This window comes from Ambystoma mexicanum, chromosome 1q, assembly GCF_040938575.1.
Source record: "Ambystoma mexicanum isolate Mex_15411 chromosome 1q, UKY_AmexF1_1, whole genome shotgun sequence".
In the NCBI taxonomy this organism is placed as follows: Eukaryota; Metazoa; Chordata; class Amphibia; order Caudata; family Ambystomatidae; genus Ambystoma; species Ambystoma mexicanum.
In genome coordinates, this window is record NC_090922.1 from 1304783703 (window position 1) to 1304803934 (window position 20232).

General features: G+C 45.8%; 1 protein-coding gene across 2 annotated transcripts in view; it reads left to right on the top strand.

Annotated features, from left to right (window-relative positions):
* LDLRAD1 (low density lipoprotein receptor class A domain containing 1) overlaps positions 1 to 20232 on the top strand; it is a 225800-nt gene that overhangs the window by 165714 nt on the left and 39854 nt on the right. For both annotated transcript variants that reach the window (XM_069642158.1, XM_069642157.1), the window contains one exon: positions 17690 to 17818. In XM_069642158.1, coding sequence (XP_069498259.1) covers positions 17690 to 17818 — 129 coding nt within the window. The remainder of the gene's footprint in view (positions 1 to 17689; positions 17819 to 20232) is intronic.

A 20232-nucleotide genomic window follows, 5' to 3' on the forward strand; every position in this document is an offset into this window, starting at 1 on the left:
CGTGGAGAACACAAACCAAGGTAGCACATTTTCTCTCCCGTTTACCTCTAAACTTAGCAAATTTAATTACAGTCGACCATGTGGCCATAGTTTCCTTGGAAGAGTGGCACAAAGACTTAGAAAGTGATGTTGCATTAGCAAAAATATGTGAGTGAACAAGGAAATGTGAGACAGTGCAGAAGAGTGTGGTAAGGGATTATTCCCTTACTGGGAGGTGAAGGATCAGTTGTTAGTAGAAGAAGCCATGCTGGTTTGAGGACAACTGGTAGCACCTACAACACTTAGAATCAAACCTATCAATACAGAATATGAGGGACACCTTGGGATCACAGGAACTAAAAGAAAGATGCGAGAAAGGTATTGGTGGCCAGGTGTTGATCTAGCAATTGAATGTACAGTACAGGCTTGTGGACTGAAAAATGCACAATTTTGTCCAACTCATGAACACCGAAAACAAAGAAATGAGATACGGGAAATTGGAATATGGAGGCCAACGATAGAGATGTTAAATAAGGAACTTTAAAGTTTGTTATATGTCCTTGAAGAAGGTGTGGCCAATAGAATCGGGCAGGATATACGCCAAAACCAATTGGAAAAGTAGGGAAAATAGTAGATACAGGAATAACGTTCTCTTTCCCTGTAATGCTTTGTGGCAATTAACTAATATTTATGAATTATCTCTTGTAGTTTGTGGGAAAATTAGTTCAATATTTGATGATGTGTGAACATTGTGATAATGTGTTCTTTTTGCAAATTGAGGTATTTGATTTATATTGATTTTAATTTGTATACCATTTTCAACATAGGGACATATAGGGTTATAGATTGTATACTTTTCTACTGTTGAACATTAAAAGAAAGTGAGTTTCCTCACCAAAGATGGCATCATTTGCATTTATTGCATCGTATGAAAATTATTTTTTGTAAAACATTTTTTAAATCTATCACGAGATATATACGTCTTTTTGTTGTTGTCAGTACGTGCGTGTTAAGGTACCTCTTTACTTCCCATACACTTTCTGTGTGGTGAAGAGTGATCCCTAGGTCACAGACTCTGACTGAGCTTTTTTTTTATCTCGCAGGTGATACCGGGCAGTGGCCCTCAATACGAGTCCGGCGGAAGCCGTCCCGGTAAAGCTGGCAGGCTGCTGCCGGACCCGTATGGATTTACCGGCTCTGGACTTGCTGGAATCACTGGGGCATTACAGCCCAGGTGATCCGGTAATTCCGGAGCCGGCATTCTGTAAATCCACATTCCCGTGGAGTCCCATGGGACTCCACGGGAATGGGGAAGTGGAAACACCGAGACCATGTGGTAATGGTGCCGATGTTTCTGCATCAGTCTGTGGCCGGGGCCGTTACGCCCGCCAGGTCAGACCTGGCAGTTGTGTAACACCACACGGCCAGAGAACTTGTAGTTAGCCGGTCTGGAAAAAGCTGCCAGTACGGTTTTACCGGCACCGTTATATCCAGACCAGCTTACTTGTAATGAGGGCCAGTGTCAGTGGACCTCATTATGAGTCCGGCGATAGCCATGCCGTTAAACCGGCAGGCTGCCGGCAGACCCGTAGGGATTTACCGTCTCCGGACTTGCCGGAAATACAGGGGCATCACAGCCCGGGTGATCCAGTAATTCTGGAGCCGGCATTCTGTAAATCCTCATTCCCGTAGAGTCCCATAGGACTCCACGGGAATGGGGAAGTGGAAACACCGGCACAATGTGGTAATGGTGCCAGTGTTTCCGCATCTGTCTGCGGCTGGTGGTGTTACGCCCGCCAGGTCAGACCTGGCCGGTGTAACACCATACTGCCATAGAACTTGTTAGCCGGTCTGGAAATGGTGCCGTACAGTTTTACCGGCACCATTATATCTGGACCGGTTAACTTGTAATGAGGTCCTGTGTCTTTTCCAACTCATTACTCCTTTACAATTGTGTGTGTTATGGTTTAGCGACACACCAGCAAGGTTGAGATCCTTATTGTTTTCCTTTCTTTCTAGTTAATGCCACTAGAAGTTGACAACTGTTATAACGTGCTCAAGAACTACTTGCTAATATTTCCTCATTTTCTTTACTGGTTTTCAGATATTTAGAGGGTGCTTCTCTGATGAAGGGGCATTGAGCCCCCAAAACGTGTAGGATCTTGTTACACCATTACCCTCACTTTGATTGTCATACTTGCCATTTGATCTGTAAATTAGGATTGTTTTTGATTCTGCGGTATTGCTTCTTTGCAAAGAATGATGAATAGCCATAGTGGCTATATGGTTCTTTATTTTGGTCTAATCTGAAACATTGTGATTTCTATATATCTAGTTTGTTTAACTGTGCACAGGATCTTAGGTCCTGTAGGAAACCCCCCTCTTTGATCCCTTTTCTTGTTGTTATAACATTTTGTTGTCTCAACTGCTTCTATAGGCTGTTATGAGACACTTTTACAGTATGTGAGCCATCATACTGAAACCTTTGGTCCAAATATGGGAAGACTGCAGGTCGTGTTCTGAGCAGATTCTGCCCAGACAGTTGTGGAGGCCAGTGTTTGTTTGGGAATTAAGTTAGTCCTATTTTTCTTTATTTGCACACCTGTGAAAAATCACAGAATATTCTTAATAACTTGTTTACTTACATACTTTCAAAATGTATTCCTCATTGGAGTGCAGTCCCCTCCTATGTTTGTAAAGTATGCGCGTGTTGGCCATGTTTGAATTCAGATTAGAGCATAACATTAAATAAGCAGCACCTCAGACCATATTGCCTCCAAAGGAACCATGGGGCTTTTTAAGAATGGATAGCTTGGGTCCTTACCATACACTGAGCAGAGATATTCAGTTCATGATAGTTTTAAAAGATAATTTGTCTAAATGGCCAGAAATAAAATTAGTAAAACATACCTCTAGTTACGTAGTCATTCAGTTTTCAGAAAATATTTTTCATTGGGAAGGGTATCCTCATGAGACTGTTATTGACAATAGACCATAGTTTAGAAGTGTGAAGGTGAACAAGTTACTTACACCTGGTAACGTTCTTGCGACTGGATTTTTTCCAACGTATTCCTCATCTTTGATATTCATATCTTTAGCTTTGCTGCTTCGGAAAAAAATTTCCACACCAGAGGGCGCTGTGCTCGATGTCGTGGCGTCAATGTCCCTCGGGGGTTGCCGTCCAATGTTGACGTCATCAGCAGTACAAATAGCTCGAGCTGCGCCCATTGGCTTCAGTTCCATTTTTTCCGTTCCCATCAATCGAGGCATTGACGAAGCGTACCCCAAGACCGCAAGCTCTCAGATGGCGCAGAGTGTAAAACACGTAAATTGAACTGAGGGGTAGACTGGGAGGGACGATGAATACGTGGGAGGAACATCCAGTCGAAAGAACGTTACCAGGGGTAAGTAACTAGTTCTCCGAATGGATTGTGTCCACTCATGTATTCCTCATCTTTGATAGACTCCCAAAGCAGTGACAATTTGGAGGAGGGAGTGCCAATTAATCTAGTCATGGACCGTATGAAGAACAGCCTTTACAAAAAGACCTCCTTGAAACGAGGTTGAGTCTAAACAGTAATGCTTTACGGATGTATGCATAGACGACCAGGTGGTTGCAGAACAGGTATCTTTTATCGGGACACCCCTTTGCAAAGCCGCAGGAGTAGCCATGCCACTAGCGGAATGAGCTCTTAACCCATCTGGTGTTTCTTTACTCGTCAGTCTGTAATTTCTGCAATTGCTAAAACTATCCATCTGGATATAGTCTGTTTGGTTACTGCCAGGCCTAATTTATGGCCGTATACCCAATGAAGAGTTGATCCTCTTGTCTACATTTTGCAAGTCTTGAAATATAAAAGCTCAGAGCCCTTTTAGGGTCTAGCCTGTGCAGTCTTTCTTCCTCCTTATTTGCATGAGGGGAAGGATAAAAGGTCGGTAAAGTTATGCGACAAATGGAAGTCAGAGACTACCTTAGGCAGAAATGATGGTTTGACTTATCCTTATGGAAAACGGTGTAAGGAGGCTTACAAGAGAGAGCCTGTAACTCACTCACCCTGTGGGCTGATGTTAAAGCCACTAGTAGGACTGTTTGTAATGTTAGGAGCCTTAGAGGACATGAATGTAGAGGCTCAAATGGAATGCATGTGAGAAATGTTAATACTAAAATTAAATCCCAAAGGGCACATGAAATAGGCAGTCTTTCTTCCTCCTTATTTGCATGAGGGAAGGATAAAAGGTTGGTAAAGTTATGCGACAAATGGAAGTCAGAGACTACCTTAGGCAGATATGATGGTTTGACTTATCCTTATGGAAAACGGTGTAAGGAGGCTTACAAGAGAGAGTCTGTAACTCACTCACCCTGTGGGCTGATGTTAAAGCCACTAGTAGGACTGTTTTTAATGTTAGGAGCCTTAGAGGACATGAATGTAGAGGCTCAAATGGAATGCATGTGAGAAATGTTAATAACTAAATTTAAATCCCAAAGGGCACATGAAATGGGACTGGAGGGTACACGTTAGTGAGAACCTTTAGAAATTGCACAATCAATAGCATCTTGAAATAAGAGACCTCTTCAGAGGAGCGCTTAACAATGGAAAGCGCAGCCAGATATCCCTTTATCGTTCCAATCTGTAGCCCCAGATTGGCTAAATGCAACAGGAAATAAATCATCATAGGTTTGCCACATAGAAAAGGATCCACATTCTTATTCTTGCACCAATTACTGAACTTATTCCAACGACATCGGTACAAGGATTTGGTTGGTGGCCTTCTGGCCGAAAGCAAAATCTCCATTATGTCATCCTAGAGGTCCCAATCCTTCTATCTCAGCCTCTCAGAAAACATGCGTGAAGGCTGAGTGTCTTGACCTCTGGATGGAGAACCCGAATTTCCTCTTGCGAGAGAAGATCCTCTCTGTGGGAGACGTATTGGAGGGCAGATGGACATGTCCAGAATGTCTGGGTACCACGTCCTCCTGGCCCAATCCGGGGCAATTAGGATCATGTGTTTCCCAAACTTTCTCAACCTCCTGATCACATGAGGAATGACGGGGACTGGAGGAACACATACAGGAGCGGAAACTCCCAGTCCACTCCGAACGCGTCCCCTAGAGCTCCTCTCAGGGGAAATTCCCTTGAGCAATACTATTCGCACTTCCGATTGACCTCGGTCGTGAACCGATCCACTTGAGATCTCTTGAATGACTTCCTGAGCTAGTTCCCACTCTTGGGAGACCGTGCTCTGCCTGCTCAGAGAATCCGCCGCTGTGTTCTGCTCTCCGGCTAGGTGAACTGCCGATAGACAGATTCCTTCTTGAATTGCCCAAAACTAGAGCTGCATTGCCTCTCTGCACAGTGGTAGTGACCCTACACCTCCTCTTTTGTTGAGGTAGTACATGGCCACTGTGTTGTCTGTCATTATCAGGACATTCTTTCACTGTACAAAGGGCAGAAAGGCCTTCAGCGCTAGTCTGATTGCCTTCAGCTCCAAAAGGTTGATGTGCAGTTTGGACTCTGATGGAGACCAACGACCGCTGATTGTCAGTTCGTTGGCATGGGCTCTCCACCCAGTGAGAGAGACATCCGTCACTACTGTTAATTCCGGCCATGGTTGTCAAAAAGATTCTCCCTTGTCCCTACAAGCCCACCACAGAAGATCCTGAGCAACTCTGCTCGGAACTTGCAGTGGATCTGACATATTCCCTAAAAATTTGAACCACTGAGTCCTGAGAGCCCACTGATGGGGCCGAGCAACCTCAGAAAATCGAAGGCCAGCAGATGCTGGCCATCTTGGAACTTTGTTACCATCTGCAGAATGTGCTGAGCCCTCCCCTCGGGAGGCGAGGCTTTCCCAAAGGAGGTATCCAGGACTGCTTCAATAAATTGGAGTCTTTGAAATGGTATCATATGGGACTTTTTCTAATTGAGAGAGAAGCTCAGTCTATGTAAGAAGTCACAGTTGATGATGACATGTTCAAGAGCTTGTTCAGGAGAACATGCTCTGACCAGCCAATCATCCAGGTAAGGGTAGACGTGCATCCCACCCTCTCCTGAGACTCGCTGCCACTACCGCCATCAGTTTGGTGAAGACCCTCGGGCAGAGGTCAGCCCGAATGGTAGAACTCGAAACTGATAATGAGAACCACCAACGCGAACATCAGGTACTTTCTGTGCTTGAGATGGGTTGGCACATGAAAGTATGCATCCTGAAGTTCCAATGATACCAACCAGTCTTGGAGTTGGAGAGCCTGAAGGATCTGAGAAAGGGTAACCATCTTGAACTTGTCCTTCCTAAGGAATTTTATTCAAATTTCTTAAGTCCAAGATGGGTCTCAATCCTCTGTCCTTCTTTGGAATGAGAAAGTAAGGGGAATACCAACTCTTGTTCCTCTCCGCCACAGGTACATGTTCTATTGCACCTTTCTCTAGCAGGGTTAAAATCTCCTGCACAAGAGGCGGATCCAGAATTTCGACAGAGTTGGGTCCCGGTGGATGATTCTGATGCCTTGTTTGAAAAGGAAAGCAGTAACCCTGGGCTACTGTTTCCAGTGCCCAAGAATCTGAAGTAATAACCCCCCATTCGTTCAGATGCTGAGAGATTCTTCCTCCGACCGGGGTCTTGTGGGTCAAGGCCTCAGAGTGGCTTAGAGGTGGCTGAAGCCGCTGCAGCAGCGGCTGAGGGTAAAGATGCCACTGCTGGGGTTGATTTGGCACCCCTTCCTCGTCCACCACGAGGGAACCTTTTCTGTCCCCTTTGTCCAGCCTGTCCTCTTCCCTTTCCAAATGAGGAATAGAAACAAAAAGGACGACCCTTCCACGAAGATGAGCCTGAAAAGGGTTGTTGTTGAGGTTGACGTATGGAGGCGCTAAGTAATTTAGCCGACGCCTTGGAGGTCTGCAGCTTCTCCAGACTCATCTGCCTTGCTGCCGAACAACCTCAAGAAGTCAAAGCACATGTTGAGAAGCCTGGCCTGCACATCCGGAGCAAAGCCTGACTTTCTCAACCACGCAAATCTGCGTAGTACGTTGCTAGAAGCCATGGACCTGCTGATACTGTCAGCAGTGTCCAGTCCTGACTGGAGACACTCCCCCATTGCCTCCTTTTGATCCTCAACTATAGCCAGGAAGCAGTCGCACTCCTCGCCTTACGGAATGTGCTCAGCCGCCATGCTAATACATTCCCACAGGGTTTAAGTAAACCTCGAAAGAGTACAAGTAACATTGGCCGACTTCAAGGGCAGATTGCCCGTTGAAAAAATCTTCCGATCCCAGGCAACAATCCTCTTGTCGTCCCTATCCGGGGAATAGAGGGGTAAGCAGATGGCCTGGTCGATGTTGCCGCCTGAACCACCAAGCTTTCAGGTGTAGGGTGCTTGGTCAAATAGTCCGGATCAATACTAGAAGGCCTATATTTTCTGGCAAAGTTCCTTTTTACAGCAGGTCCTGACTCTGGAGTTTCCCAGTTTGCCATGACCTTAATCTGAAGGGCTGCATGAAAGGGTAATACTGGGTCCTTCTGAGGGCCTTGATTTAGAATATCCATCATATCGTATTGCTGCAGGCGGGAGAATTCCTGCTCCAGCCCATGTACTCATTGACCCTATTCATGAGGGATGTAACGCTCACCTGGCTCCCACGGAGGCACTGGTCTGGTCTGGGTTGCTGTGGCCTCTTCAAGCGTGATGCGCAGAATTCGGACCACCGATTGAACACGACCCCCAAATCTTGCTTGTCGGGCCCGTAGGATTATCCTTCTGCAGATGAGAAAGGGGATTAACTGTCTGCCGAATAGTGTGCTTGCTCCCCTCTTCCCCCCTTCGTTCTTCTCTGATTCCTCCAATACCCCCGGTTTAAGCTCACCTTATGGTTTGGAAGGATGAACTCTCCATCCTGCTTCTGGTGCAGGGGCGCGCGTTCGTCCAGTTACTTCACTGGTTTTCAGAATGGCGCTGGCACATCCACTTGACTTTTCTGAGTAATACGCGTAAGTATGAAGATGCAAAAGTTCAAGTGTGAGCCTCCTTTTATGTTGTCTTTCCTGACCTTTAGTTCAGGTGCAGAACAAAGGCGATGCGTAGAGGGGTTAAATTGCCGGTGGTAAAATCAGGTGAGTTAGTGATGAGGGCGACCCCTCTAAATGTCTTTATAATTCCCCAGTAATGTCTTTTGTCCTTTCCCCCTAGGGGCCGGGGTGCGGTACCTGCCAAAGATGCGGCGCCGACCCGAGATGTGGAATGGTTCTCCAAGAAAAGCCGGTAAGTAATATGGCTGAAAATTCGGCTTTCCTCTTGTGTTCCCTTGCTCACCTTTTGTCTCTTCTTCTCTCCCCTAAGTGCAGAGATGTGGCGACCGGTGCTGAGAGCCGCGATGGAGCCGGGCGGCGTCTCGGGAACAGGTGAGTGAAGCACGGCGCTGCAGCGAGCAACGCGGTGCTTTTAAATGGAAGTCTTCCTTCAGGAATGCTGGCGTGAAGATTCTGGATGCAGGTAAGAAGGTTGAATAAGTTCTTGGTTTTCACCTTTCTCTTCTCTTATTCCCTTACAGGTGTTCCAGGTTCGAGGCGGGCATGGCTGGAGTCCAGGTGCAGGAGCAGACACGGTGAGCGTTCAGTTGCTGGGATGCAGAACAACGCGAAGCACGTGTGGCTGTCCGGGCGTGGCTTAAATAGCTTTGGAAGAAGTTCCAGGTGAGTATTCTTCCACAGCCCCACCCAAGTAACAAAATAGTTCCATCAGAAAAATAGTTCCTCCTAAGCCTCATTTGGCTTGGTTCTTCATGCAGCATGGTCTGCATCAGGTGAGTGTGCAGCATGGTCTGCTTCAGATAAGTGCACCAAACACTTCCCCTTATGAGCCTGGCGCGTATGACGTCAGGACTGATGTCCAACATGAGCCTGGCGCCAACGGCGCCAGGACAGAGTCCAAAGAGCCCCTATAAAGGGGGCGTGATGCCTGCTCCCGGGGGTGCTGGGCCTGGCCTGGTGCTCCGGGGGTAGGCATCATGACAGCACTCCCCCCCAAGGCCCCTCCCAAAGTCTTTTCCCCAGGAGGTTTCGGTTTGTTCGGGAAATTCCGATGGAAACTTTTTACTAGCCGAGGTGCATGTACGTGGTCGCTGGGTTCCCAAGATCTTCCCTGAGGCCCGTACCCCTTCCAATCAATTAGATAGAAAAGTTTTGATTTTGAGATCTTAGAGTCCAAACTGTTCTTCACCTCGAATTCAGGCTCCCCATCTATCTGGACTGGTTCTGGTGGCTTTATTAATCTGGTTCCTGGTTGCACTGGTTTCAAAGCGACACATGAAAAACGGGATGAATCCGCATGTTAGCTGGTAGATCTAGCTTGACTGCCACTGGGTTAATTATAGCTTTGATCGAGTAAGGGCCTAAATACCTTGGATTAAAAGTCCGAGGTCCCTTGAGCGATAAGTGTTTGGTAGCCAACCATACTTGATCCCCTATTTGGTATGGAGGCGCCTCCTTTCGATGCAGATCCGCATTCTTTTTGTATTTCCCTTTCGCATGTTGTAAGTGTGCAGTAGCATCCTTGAAGGCTTGAGTAATCGTAGAATGCAAATGGTCCACTGCGGGCATTTGGAGGCTCAAAGGTGAGTCCAAGTCTGAAGTACGAGGGTGATGTCCATATATGGTATAAAAGGGGCTGGACCCTCTGATACACTCTGACCAGTTCCAGAGTGTATCGAGTTATTGTATGCATATTCAGCCACCCATAAAATATCCTTCCAATTACCCTCCGATTGGTGCAACATACATCGTAGATATTGTTCAAGGGTCTGGTTCGTTCTCTCCGTTTGACCATCGGTCTGTGGGTGGTGGCTGGTTGAGAGTCTTACATCGATTTGTGCCAGTTGACAACACTTTTTCCAAAAATGAGAAATAAACTGGCTTCCCCGATCGGAGATTAGTATGGACGGGAATCCATGCAGACGGATGATATTTTCTAGGAATTCCTTGGCAAGAAGAAAAGCTGAAGGTAATCCTTTCAACGGAATAAAATGGGCCATCTTGGAAAATAAATCCACCACAACCAGAATAGTATTGTATCCATTAGAAGAGGGCAGGTCCGTGATAAAATCTAGTGACAAGGTGTGCCAAGGTGCTGGTGGAATGTCTAAGGGTTGAAGAAGACCGGCGGGTTTTGTTTTTTGACCTTTGTTTTGGGCGCAAATTCCACAGGACATCATGAAAGATTTAATATCCTTTCGCCAGGACGGCCACCAGAATTGTCGTTTAATTTTTTCCTCTGTTTTGGCAATGCCAGGATGTCCTTCCATCAGAGTATTGTGATGACCGGAAATAACCAGTTCTTGCAATTCCTTTTCTGGCAAAAATAAACGTCCTTGGAAGTAAGGTAAGCCATCGTTGATTGAAAAGGCAGATCCCCTCTTGATCCAATCCTGCAAGGCTGAAGAGTCCAGGAATAGTTTTACCCGTGCTTGAATGTCTTCAAGGGTTTGTAAAGTGGTTATCCCCAAGATTCTTTGTTCGGGAATTATCGGCACAGGTTCTGAGTTTGTGTCCATTTCTCCCATTCCAATTCGAGATAGCGCGTCCGCTTTGCCATTCTTACAGCCGGGACAGTAGGTGATTACAAAATCGAACTCAGCAAAGAATAAAGCCCATCGGAGCTGTCGTGAAGACTGAGCCTTGGCTGTTTTCACAGTGATGGTATGCCTGGCGCCAAGAAGATAATGCCGCCAAGCCTTAAAGGCGGACTTAATGGCTAATAATTCCTTATCGGTGATTGCATAATTTATCTCCGGCGGCGAGAACTTTCTGGACCAAAATGCTACGGGGTGCAGTTGGTTGGTTTCGGGGTCTCTCTGAGACAGGACAGCTCCCATGGCTAAGCTGGATGCGTCGGTTTCGACTATATATGGGAGATCAGGGCGCGGGTGTTTCAAAATAGGTGCAGACGTAAATTTAGCTTTTAATTCCTGAAAGGCCTGTTCAGCTTCCTCGGTCCATTCAAAACGTTTATTGCTCCGCAAGAGTGCAGTGATGGGTTGCACCACCCGTGAAAATTCCGGGATAAACCTGCGATAAAAATTGGCAAAAAACCAAGCATGCTTTGGACACCTTTCACCGAACTAGGTGATGGCCATTTGAGGATGGCATCCACTTTCCGTGAGTCCATTCGGACCCCTTTAGGTGTCAGGATGAATCCAAGAAACTCAACCTCGGTGGTATGGAAAACGCATTTTTCCAGCTTTGCGAACAGTTTGTGCTGGCGCAATTTCTCAAGGATGGCCCTGACATGTTTTCTGTGATCAGATTCCGAAGAGGAGTACACCAGAATGTCATCGATATACACGACAACACAGACATCGATGAGTTCCCGAAGGACATCATTCATGAAGAATTGGAAGGCAGCAGGCGCGTTGCACAACCCGAAAGGCATCACCTGGTATTCAAATAGTCCATATTTTGTACGGAAGGCAGTTTTCCATTCGTCGCCTTCTTTTACTCGTACCAGATGATAAGCCCCCTGGAGATCTAACTTGGTGTATATGCAAGCGTCCTTCACTTGGTCAAGGAGTTCAGGGATCAAAGGCAGAGGGTAACGATTTTTAACAGTTATCTGGTTCAATGCGTGGTAATCGATACATGTTCTAAGGTCGCCTTCTTTTTTTGGCACGAAGAACAAAGCCGAGGATGCCGGAGACTTTGACGGGCGAATGAAACCATTAGCCAGGTATTGGTCTAAATATTGTCTCAAATGCAGATTCTCCGGCTCAGTAAGGGCATAAATCCTGCTACAAGGGGGTTGTGCACCGGGCACCAGATCGATTTGGCAATCGTACGATCTGTGAGGAGGTAACGTGTTGGCCTGTTCCTTTTGGAAGACGTCCTGAAAGTCTTGGTATTCCGGAGGTAGTTGCATGGAGACAGAGGTTACTGATGCTAGACTGATCTTCAGATTTTCTGGGTAGCAGGTTCGTGCACACTCCGGAAAGGTTATTCTCTTCGCTCGCCAATCAATTCGAGGATTATGTGTCTCTAACCAAGGGATTCCGAGAATAACCTGAAACTGTGGAGCCTTGATTACATCAAACACAACTGCCTCCCGATGGCCGTCCGGACTTACAAGTGTCACCTCAGCTGTGGAATGTGTTACCGGTCCCGAGGAAATTTCGGTTCCATCAACTGTGGTGATGACATCTTTGCTGGTTTTAAGACGCAGGGGAAGGTTAATCCTGGATACCAATTCACGATCCACGTAGTTTCCTATAGCCCCACTATCGATGTATGCCTTTATTGCATGCAACCGCTTAGGCTGTTCCGGATCTACGAGGACCATTGGCACAGTGAAATGCGAGGTCTGAGAGTTCGTTTTCAAGCTTGGCAAGCGGACCCCTACACTTGTCGGGCGGGGTCGTTTCCCGATACAGAGGTTTCATGGATTTTATCAGCGGCTCCTACCACCTTCCTGGGCGGCCTTGCCGGGCAATCTCGTAGAAAGTGTCCAGAGGCTCCACAATAAAGACATAAGTGCATCTGCCGTCTTCTTTCACGTTCCTTTTGCGTTAAAGGTCCTTTAACTCCTCCTATTAGCATTGGCTCTGAGGCTTCAGCCCCCTTGAGGTTACCGTGGGTCATGACTAACACCCGGGTCTCAAACTTGGACCGATCAGCTTTTCTGTTTTGCAGTCTGTGATCCAATTGGACCACTAAGTCTATATATTCTGAGCATTCTTGGGGCGGATTTACAACTTGGGCCAGGACATCTTTAAGTTCTCCGCGTAGACCTCGATAAAATAACGTGATTCTTTTATCTTCTGGCCACCCAGTTTCCACAATTAGTCTATTAAAGGTTGCAATGTAGAAAAGGAGGTCTTGATTGCCCTGTCGCAGAGATAGAAGTTCGTCATCTAGAGCCTGCCCCTGGGAGTGACGAGCAAATAACCTTTCCATGCTTGCTTGAAATCCTTGAAAATCACGAAGAATCGGGTCATCTTGAGTTACCAGTGGAACTGACCAATCGGCAGCACTGCCGCTGAGATATGACAATACAAAGGCTACCTTGGTCTGGTCATTAGGGAAGGCCCCAGGTCTGCACAGGAAATGCAAACGACACTGATTCATGAATACGGCGAATCGTTTGGGGTCCCCAGCAAAGCGTTCGGGTGGGGCCAGCGGCATGTTTCCAGGTAGATTTATCTGCACCAGGTTACTGGAAAGCACAGGAGCGGGGGTTCCCTCCGGAAACGGGTAAAGGGGTTTGTCCAGCTTGACCTTGCAAAAGCTGTCTAGCCAGGTCATCAGCTCTTTCCTTTGTTACAATCACTTCCCTCCTGAGGGCATTAATTTCTTGACGAGCGGCGTGTACTTCGGCCCGTAATTCCCCCAGTAGTTGGGCCAACTGGTCAGTCTCGGAAGTTTCCATAGCGCCTGGGTGGGAATTTGTAGGAAGGCTTTGCGTTCTGTAACGCTCACCTGACTCCCACGGAGGCGCTGGTCTGGTTTGGGTTGCTGTGGCCTCTTCAAGCGTGATGCGCAGAATTCGGACCACCGATTGAACACGACCCCCAAATCTTGCTTGTCGGGCCCGTAGGATTATCCTTCTGCAGGTGAGAAAGGGGATTAACTGTCTGCCGAATAGTGTGCTTGCTCCCCCCTTCCCCCCTTCGTTCTTCTCTGATTCCTCCAATACCCCCGGTTTAAGCTCACCTTATGGTTTGGAAGGATGAACTCTCCATCCTGCTTCTGGGGCAGGGGCGCGCGTTCGTCCAGTTACTTCACTGGTTTTCAGAATGGCGCTGGCACATCCACTTGACTTTTCTGAGTAATACGCCGTAAATATGAAGATGCAAAAGTTCAAGTGTGAGCCTCCTTTCATGTTGTCTTTCCTGACCTTTATTTCAGGTGCAGAACAAAGTCGATGCGTTGAGGGGTTAAATTGCCGGTGGTAAAATCAGGTGAGTTAGTGATGAGGGCAACCCCTCTAAATGTCTTTATAATTCCCCAGTAATGTCTTTTGTCCTTTCCCCATAGGGGCCGGGGTGCGGTACCTGCCAAAGATGCGGCGCCGACCCGAGATGTGGAATGATTCACCAAGAAAAGCCGGTAAGTAATATGGCTGAAAATGTCCTTTCCCCTTAGGGGCCGGGGTGCGGTACCTGCCAAAGATGCGGCGCCGACCCGAGATGTGGAATGGTTCACCAAGAAAAGCCGGTAAGTAATATGGTTGAAAATTCGGCTTTCCGCTTGTGTTCCCTTGCTCACCTTTTGTCTCTTCTTCTCTCCCCTAGGTGCAGAGATGTGTCGACCGGTGCTGAGACCCGCGATGGAGCCGGGCGGCGTCTCGGGAACAGGTGAGTGAAGCACGGTGCTGCAGCGAGCAACGCGGTGCTTTTAAATGGAAGTCTTCCTTCAGGAATGCTGGCATGAAGATTCTGGATGCAGGTAAGAAGGTTGAATAAGTTCTTGGTTTTCACCTTTCTCTTCTCTTATTCCCTTACAGGTGTTCCAGGTTCGAGGCGGGCGTGGCTGGAGTCCAGGTGCAGGAGCAGACACGGTGAGCGTTCAGCTGCTGTGATGCAGAACAACGCGAAGCACGTGTGGCTGTCCGGGCGTGGCTTAAATAGCTTTGGAAGAAGTTCCAGGTGAGTATTCTTCCACAGCCCCACCCAAGTAACAAAAAAGTTCCATCAGAAAAATAGTTCCTCCTAAGCCTCATTTGGCTTGGTTCTTCATGCAGCATGGTCTGCATCAGGTGAGTGTGCAGCATGGTCTGCTTCAGGTAAGTGCACCAAACACTTCCCCTTATGAGCCAGGCGCTTATGGCACCAGGACTGATGTCCAACATGAGCCTGGCGCCAACGGCGCCAGGACAGAGTCCAAAGAGCCCCTATAAAGGGCCGCTGGGCTTTTACCCGGGGGCGTGATGCCTGCTCCCGGGGGTGCTGGGCCTGGCCTGGTGCTCCGGGGGTAGGCATCATGACAAGGGACCTGTATGCAGAATCTGCATGTTCAGCTGGGTCAGGACTGCTGAATTCCATTTCCGGCAAAGTGTCTACACCACTATCCGAATGGAGGTAATCGTAATGATCAGTGATCTTTGATTCCTGATTAAATCGTTCCTCAGGAGTATTTTGCATACCATAAGGCAAACCAAAGGGTGGAGAATCCTCTTCAGAGGTTTGCTCCTCCTCATAAATTGAGGCCATAGATTTGAAAAAGTCTTTCTTCGGAGTAGGTTTAAAAACCTTTTCCGGACTGGGCAGAGGCCTCGAAAAGGTTCAAAGTGACAGCGGAAGGCGCTGACACTGGCTTTCGACGACGCTAATGACCAAGGTCTCTGCAATAGCGCTGTTTTGCTCGACGCTGCCTTCGACTTGTGCGTCAACAGGTCTGACCCTGTCGATGATTTGCTCTTTTATGGAGGTATCGGAGAAGGACTATGTTCTCGAGACTATACCCTCAACTATTTCTCTTCAGATCGAGAGCGACTCGCCAGTTTGACACCCGGCTTTGCCATGGTAGTCTTTGACCTCCCTAAGTCGTCCCACGGAGCGACTGGGGGATGGCTTGTGCATGTTTCCTTCAAGGGGGTCGAGGCCACATTCTCCAATATACGCAACATTTCACTCTTCAAAGCATCCCATTTTCTAGGGGAATCATTCTTGGTTGGGCACCTGATAGCCTCGGTAGAGGAATCAGATGAAAAGGTAGAAGGAGACCTATGGTGTCTTTTCTTCACCTTCTTCCACTAAGAAGGCGAAGATTGTCTCGATCTACTCCTCGACCGAGACTTTGTTGACTTTTTGTGCCGGGACGAGTCCCTAGACTCCTCTGACTTTTTATCCCTCTTCAAAGATGATTTGGAAGCTGCCCTCCCTACCGCCAGTTTACCTCGGCGCTCCCTGAGAGCTTTTCCTGTCATGGCTGGACAGGACCCGCAGTCATCTGTTCAGTGTTTGGAACCCAAGCACCACAGGCAAACCCGGTGGGGATCGGTAATGGACATCTTTGCCCCGCAGTCATGGCATTTTTTAAAACCAGACCTTGGGGTTGAAGGGTTGGAAGAAGACAACATTTCTTGACGCAACTGAAGTGCGCCGTTCAACACTCAAAGCAAAGTTTTGGGAAAAACGGAACTGAAGCCAACAGGCGCGGCTCGAGCCATTTGTACTGCTGATGATGTTGACACTCGACGGCAACCCTGGAGGGAGATCGACGCCACGACATGGAGCACAGCGGCCTCAGATGTGGACATTTTTTTTCAGGAGCAGCAAAGTTGAAGATACAAATATCAAAGATGAGGAATACGTGGGAGGACACAATCCATTCGAAAGTGTGGTATGCCAAAGAAAAAGCTATTAATTGGAAATGTACTTCCAGTTACTGCCCACAATCTAATGGGATGGTTGAAAGATGTAATAGGGTAATCATAGAAACAGTTGAGCATGCCATAAGAAACAAAATTGAGTTTAAGTGGGCCCTTAGAAGATTGCTTTGGAGTGCAAGGTAGACTCCTAATGGGATCACACAGGAATATTTCTATTGAAGCAAATGAGTGGGAAATGTGTCAATTCCAACCTTAATCAGTGTTAGGGAATAAAGTGAAAAACGGTGTCAATTTAAAGACAGATACAAGATATTATGATGCAAGGAATTCTTTTCACAGACCAAGAGTAGAATCCAGGAGAGTGGGTTAGAGTCAAGAAAGGTCACTACTCTTTCAAAGGGGAGTCAACATTCTGTGAACCAAAAAAGATAATCTAGTTGCGGTCTAATGCTGTAAGACTAGAAGAAGGTTCCATATGAAATAAACACTTGCAAAGGTACAAACATGTGGTAGAGCTCCTAAAGGGGATATATTTACATCCATGTTACCTTCCAGGAAAAATAGTATATTGGATGCAGATTTGTAAAATGACTTAGTGATTCAGGTGTAGAAAGGGTGTCCAAAAGCTGGGGGGGAGGGGTGACTAACGAGACAACCAGTTAGAGACACTCACCACACCTACATACAGAACGAAGTGGATGAGAAGAATGTGGACAAAGTTTCAAGACTGTAAGATGAAATGACTGAGATGCCATGACTAACCTGCAGGTGTCCACCTACCACATACGCGGTTGCTTACATGTTATAATTTAGTTTTGATTGTTTATGTCTATATTTCCTTTCTTTGTTTTCCTTTGTTTTATACTCATCCTGTTTGGGTCTTTTCCTTTGTTTCTTTAAGGTGGTGTGGGTTTGTGGCATGCTATAGGTGTTTGTGATGTGTAGAATCCTTGTATGTAAGGTTCTATGTCATTTCATCGCTGGTAATTTTAACTCTGAGCATTTAAACGTGTACATTATAATGAAAATGTTCATCAAATTATTATTATTTTGTTGGGGGGTCTCCCCCCTCAATCCCCCTGTCCTCCACCTATTTTTACCTATTCCCTACCCCCCCAAACCCTTTTGTGCTCTTTCCCACACCCCCCTAAAAAAAATTCGATGAACATTTTCGTTATAATGTGCACGTTTAAGTTCCAGCCTTTGAAATGACCAGCGATTAAAGGATGTCGTACCCTATGTAATCCTTTCCTGCAGTTTACAGAAGGTTGGGAAGATGGTCGATGCGTGGATAAGAGGGAGCTGCGGGGTTCCTTGAGTGTACTGATTAAACCCTTGTACAACTTACCAGTATGTGAGTTCCTGTTTGATCACTACAGTATGTTCTATGTTCTTCTCTAGGTAACTTACCCAAGAGTCTTCCGGGATACTTACTCTTCTGGTGTGGAAATGGCATAAATTGGATTTACAACGATGAGAAATGCAATGGATACAATAACTGTGGAGACTGTTCTGATGAAATAGGAACATGTAAGTACCAACTGGTCCGTTCATAAAACGGCTTCCTTTTACTTACATGATTCTTATAAACAAGACTAGGATTAGGTGTTTCTTAGTAACAAGCATTAACTAAAAATAAATGCAATAACGTTAATTTAGAAAACGACTTAGGTCTAAATTCTGTGGTTTGTTAAAATCAGTCACCAAAATCATGACTTATTTTTAAAGTATCATTGCAATACTGGCAAACACATAGTAACACTGTAATTAATGTTGGGAGGGGCATACTGACCTTTTGACAAACATGTTAGGGAGATGTATCCATTTTACTTGTCTATAGAACTTTTTTAGGGCCAATCAGTTGTACAGAGAACTATGCATTTGTCAATACATTTATAAACAGTGCACCTTTTAATAGTATTGAAATATAAATTATAACTTTCAAAGCACAAGACCATAACCCAGCCATTGGCTCATTATTTCCAATTAATGTCCATCTTCATGTAAATGGGAACAGATAGACGTGTGGTCACTTTGGTGCTTAGTCCCCAAACTCCATTTCTTACTATGGACCATGTTTCAGGTTTTGCATGAATTGAATTTCTGCATTTCACTCCATATTTATGAATGAGCATAGGTAAAGATTTATTGTAATTAAATTACCTCATTTTGTACTTCATGCTGTAAATCTTGTAATAAAGCTATGTTTGGAAACTGCCAGCTGAATGAGACCAAACACTGCTTCCTATCAGAGTAATTGACAGCCATATTCAGCTTCAGCAAAGCACCCACACTCTGTGAAGACAAATCAATCGCAAATACTGGCTCAGGCATAAGTATAACCAAGATCAAGATTAGGGAATTACTTATTTCTTAGTTTTAAAGGTCATGGTTAGTTGCTTGTCTCTTACTCAAGCTCTTATCTTCACGTGATAAGAGTTTTCAGTAGAAAAATGGATGAGGCGGTAATGAAGACACAGAACACCTAACTTTCATAGTTCATCGTAAAATTGAAGGGCTCAGTTTACTAAAAACTATGAATATTCTCTTCTACATTTGCCAACCAAAGTCTTGGAAAAGACACTGGAAGGTTAATTTTCTTGGTTTACCTGGAACTTTAAAACAAATCACTTTAGGGGTACACCAAAAGTGTCCAATTAATAATAGCAACACTGAACATCTAAATGGAACAAATTGAGTAGCCACCTGATGCTGATTTAGTAGTGGCTATCATAACCCAACACAACACATTTGAATGTATTTTATTGACCATTGGTTAGTGGCTAAGAAGGTTAGCCTGGGATTCAAATCTATAAATGGCTGGTTACACAGAACTCTTTAAGGTTCAGATGTACATTGAGGCAACATTACTGTTTAGAGTCAACCACTCATGAAGAAGCACAGGCCGGCCAGGCAATGCGAGGAGCCTATTTGATGAGAGGCCTCTTCCCCACAATCCCAAGTATGGAGGCAATACTGCCCTATGACGTTGGCCTGTTTAAATTGTTTGACATGTTATTGCTTCCAATAGCGCGTGTATTGGTGTCTTAAATCTTCATATACAACCTTATCTCCACCACCAAGAGACTCATGTTGATCTGTTTGTGCTGTTTGTTTAAGGTGCATCAAGTTTAGCAATGAATTCCAAATGATTTTGGTTATTATTCTTTTATTTAAAGTTTTTAGAGTAAATCTCTATACCCAAGGGTGATGTATAACCAAACAAATACAAATAGCTTAAATACAGATTGACTACATGACAATCAGCATATAAAAATGACACAAGTTAAAAAATATAATCTAGTATAATGAAACACTTAGAAAGCAGATAATTAAAATAAATTGTAACAGGCTATTTGAAAAGGATGTGTTGTTAATGCTTTCCCCAACTCTAAAACAGTGGTCATACAATGGCTAGAAGGGACAAGAGTTCCAGGCTTAGGGGCAGATGTTGAGAAGGCATGTGAAGAGAGACCAGAATGCTTGAAGAAGTCAATGTCTAAGCATAAAAGATCAGATTGCCGATACACCTCGAACCTCTGGAAACAACTAACTTCTCAGCCAAATAGGAAGGGTTTTTTATTTTGTTCTTCAACAGGATCCGCCTAAGGCCTGTCCCTGTCTCTCTCATCTCCCCATGGGATTCTCCCACCCCACCACAGTTGCTCCTATTCCCCAAGATTGTCACTAAAGCCTTATCTAACTTACTCGCTCTGGGATCTACTAGGTGGATCCCATCCTGAGGGTCCCACGAAATGGCAAAACTCAATAGAAATAGGTGTCTTTCAACCACCCAGGTTTCACTTGATCCCCCTCCTCTCACACTCTTGTATTCCTTACCATGATGTTCCTTACTTCCTTCTACTCTAATCTCTTCCTCCTACCTTCTCTCCCTTCTCGCTACGATGTTCCTATGTCTTGCACCTACTCCTTCCTCCTACCAT